At 43.2% G+C, this 3,431-nt stretch overlaps 1 protein-coding gene across 3 annotated transcripts in view; it reads left to right on the top strand.

The window, feature by feature from the left end:
• CYFIP2 (cytoplasmic FMR1 interacting protein 2) overlaps nt 1-3,431 on the top strand; it is a 46,250-nt gene that overhangs the window by 39,707 nt on the left and 3,112 nt on the right. For all 3 annotated transcript variants that reach the window (XM_009333522.1, XM_009333521.1, XM_009333520.1), the window contains 2 exons: nt 229-301; nt 815-909. In XM_009333522.1, coding sequence (XP_009331797.1) covers nt 229-301; nt 815-909 — 168 coding nt within the window. The remainder of the gene's footprint in view (nt 1-228; nt 302-814; nt 910-3,431) is intronic.

Genomic DNA, 3,431 nt, shown 5'->3' with positions numbered 1-3,431 from the left:
GAAGGAAGTTATTTGAGTTAAGGAAACTTCCTGTCTTAAGTTGAGAGGTACTTCTTCCAGTTTCAGTTCATTTAGGTTCAAACCATTGGAGTTACTACTGAGCTGGGTTGGATTTGAATAGGTGCCGTAGACATGAATTGTTGTAGTGTTGCCCAGGCCCCTGAGCCATACACTCAACCCCTATAGGTATTCTTTAACTTACTTTATCTTTCTTTCTTCCTGCCTCAGTCCCAGGAAGAAGTTTGTGATTTGCTGCATGCTGCTCCCTTCCAAAATATTTTGCCCAGGGTCTACATCAAAGGTAAGAAGCTGAGAGGGAAGCAGTGGACAGACTCAGAGGTCTCTGCCCAGAAGCTGTTTCTCTCCCATTTCTGCTGAGGATTAGTTCTGGCCCTGCTTCCCCCTCGAAATAGACACGTGGATACAGCCAAAAGTCAGGTGGAAACAAATGCCAAGGGTGCATTTTCTGCAGCCTAGTTACAGACTGAAACCTTAGTCAGTTTGGGGGTTCCCTTAAGGTTTTAAAGCCATTTCACAGCCTCTTTGGAGAATGACAGCATGAAATGTCCATCTCAACAGGAGTGATCAGTAACAGGGACATGCTTTTGGACATGTGTGATTAAGCTGCTGCTGAGACTGCAATCGCACATCCCTCCCTTCTCTGCATCACTGGTTCCCTCATTTGCTGTCGGTTTGGCTCACTGATCCAAAGTCTCATTGGATGGTTGCTGGGGGGCAGCTCTGAGCAAACTCGGCGGAAATTGCGGGTCTCCACTTCCTCCTCTCATTTCACTGTTTGCTGCTCGCTTGACAGAAGGAGAACGCTTGGAGGTGCGCATGAAGCGTCTCGAAGCCAAGTATGCCCCACTTCACCTGGTTCCCTTAATAGAGAGGCTGGGCACTCCGCAGGTAAGGATTTCATTGAAAGGGATGGCTGTTGAAAATTCATAGCAGTCCCCAGATGGCCTGTTTGGCCTTGGGAAAGTGATCCTTTTTTTTTTTTTTCCCCCCCAAAACATCAATCAGACAAAAAATCAGAATCCTTGCCCTAGCAGACACTTTGAAGGGAAATTTGTGAGCGGGTCCAGAGATGGTGTGTTGCTGCCTCTGGTCTGGAGAGCTGGCGGGGAGCTGTAAGGCAAGTGTGCTAGAAGCCAGCTCTGAATAAGAGCAACTCTGGAAAACTCTTCTTCTCCATTTTAAAAAGATGGAGAATTGCTGGGGTGGTCTGAGGGGAAACTTTGCAGGGCTGTCCCTGACTTAATCAATTGCCATCGCTTTTGGGGATCCCATTTTAGGGCTGCAGTGTGGTCCATTTTTAAGCTCATCCCTGTCAAGGAATACATCTGAGAATGGTTTCCCTCCTAGCACACGCTTAGAGCTTCAGCACATGCTTAAAATTACAGCTCCATTTAAGTGTCTTCTTGAGATGGGTCTCAGCTTGGAAAAGATCTCTTGTGCATAAATTGAATACTGTTAAAAATATCTCCATAGATTGATCAATGTAATGGGCAAAATTTGAGCTCCATTGATATCAATGGCCAAACTTCCACTGCCTACTTAGTGGGGTTGATGGGATAAAAATCATTCAAAGTATTAAATGAATCAACACCCTTTTTCTGTAATGTACTGCCAAGGGAATGGAATGAACGCTCAGTTGTATCCGGTGACAGATCTACGGCAGGCAGAAAGTTGTTGATTTTTTTTCTTGTTCTTCTGATGGATCAAGGACATTTTGAACTTTGCTTCATTGGAAATCATATGAAACAAAGAAATTGGCTGGATAACTGAGGGCTTTGTCTTACTTCGTAGACACTTCTCTCACTTCCCATTGACTTCCTTTTAAAGGAGACACTCGAGAAAAAGAATTCACCTCTGTGTTTTTGTGTCTTTGTGTTGGTCTTTCTATCTCTCCTTCTTTCCATGCAAAATCATCATTGAAATCTGCTATTAGAGTCCACTCGTTGCTTATCCCTGACATAGTTATGATGGTGATGAAAACAAAAGGTATTTCATGTCCCGCTAAAAATTAATTTTTCTGTAAACTGTTCCCATATTCATCACACAGGTACAGTTGAGTACCAGATCTTTTTTGAGCTCAGATGTAAATGAACACAAGAGTCACTTTCTATAGGTGCCTCCATAGCTTCTAAGCTTGCTCCTTATGCAGTTTTGGACATGCATTTTGGAAATGCAGTTTTGGACACAGGCCATACGGGATTTTTTTCTGCAGAACGCATAAGTGCCTTTTAGCAATTGCCCAGAATCTGAGCAGAAGTTGCCTGCTAGATGCCTCTCCCAAAAGGTGGCTCTGTGCATTTTGTATAATTACATGCTGTGAAGGGGCTGAGCCAGAGGCTGCTGTAGTTAGTGGGGATTTATCAGTCTTTGCAGACTTTGGGTACAGTTCTTGCAAGCTTGCCAGTTAACAAGCTGTAAAAGAGGTGTGGCACAACTGGCTTTGTGCAATGGCAGGAAAACTGTCGGTGATTGTTGTAAATAATTGGTTTGCACTGGGAATCCAGAAGCAGCTGTTTGATAGGCGATTCATAAAGAACCAGGGGGGTCAAAGTGGTTCATTAAAGGAATCCTCTCCCTTTTAATGCTGATCATAGAGGTATTTAGTAAGGGATTTTCAAAAGTGCTTGGTCAGTCTGATCTTTTCACTGGAAGTAATGGGAGCCTTTCCTTTTGAAGACAGAGGGAATAGCTGAGCCAGCACAGTTGGCATCCTTTGATAATCTATCTCGAGAGCACCCTTCCTCTCCTGATCTTAGTAATCAGTGGGACCCCAGACTGTGAGGCAGATCTGGCCACAAGAATAATAGCTCTCCAGTCTGCCTTCACCATGTTAGATATCTACCCAACGGTAGTAGTCCTGTATCAAAGACTGGTCTTAGGGTGATGAATTTTAGAACCAAATTCTGTCTGTGAATGTGTATAATTGAGTGGCCCTACATCCTTTGAAAGCCAGATAACATCCCTTTCTAGATTAAGATTTCTTCAGAAACAGTATATTAAGATCATTGGACTAGTTTGTTCTCAAAAGTACCTGTTCTATCACTATATCTTAGCAAACAGTAATGCTAATACCTAATTTATATTTGAAAAGGCTTTACTTCTACTGTGTCCCCATTTTGCCATCATAGACTAGTGTGTGCAGATGCTGATCTGTACCCATAAGAGCTTGGAGCAGGTGAGGAGAAAGAAAGTGTACAGCCTTTAGCTATAAAAACAAGCTAGATAAAACAAAGCTTTACTTGCTAAGCAAACATATGCAAGTGCGTGCCATGAAACCGGTGATATCATTCCTGCGTTTAATAGATCTAGGGATCCCAGACCTAATCTGGCCTCTGCACAGCAAAACAGCTTTCCCTTGATATTTGCTATTAGTTGAACATTAATTGATCCAAGGCTCCCAGAACGTCCTT

The sequence above is a fragment of the Pygoscelis adeliae genome, unplaced genomic scaffold (assembly GCF_000699105.1).
Source record: "Pygoscelis adeliae isolate BGI_AS28 unplaced genomic scaffold, ASM69910v1 Scaffold431, whole genome shotgun sequence".
In the NCBI taxonomy this organism is placed as follows: domain Eukaryota; kingdom Metazoa; phylum Chordata; class Aves; order Sphenisciformes; family Spheniscidae; genus Pygoscelis; species Pygoscelis adeliae.
The sequence above is the reverse complement of the archived record's forward strand: the minus strand, read 5'-3'. Positions and strand labels throughout refer to the sequence as shown.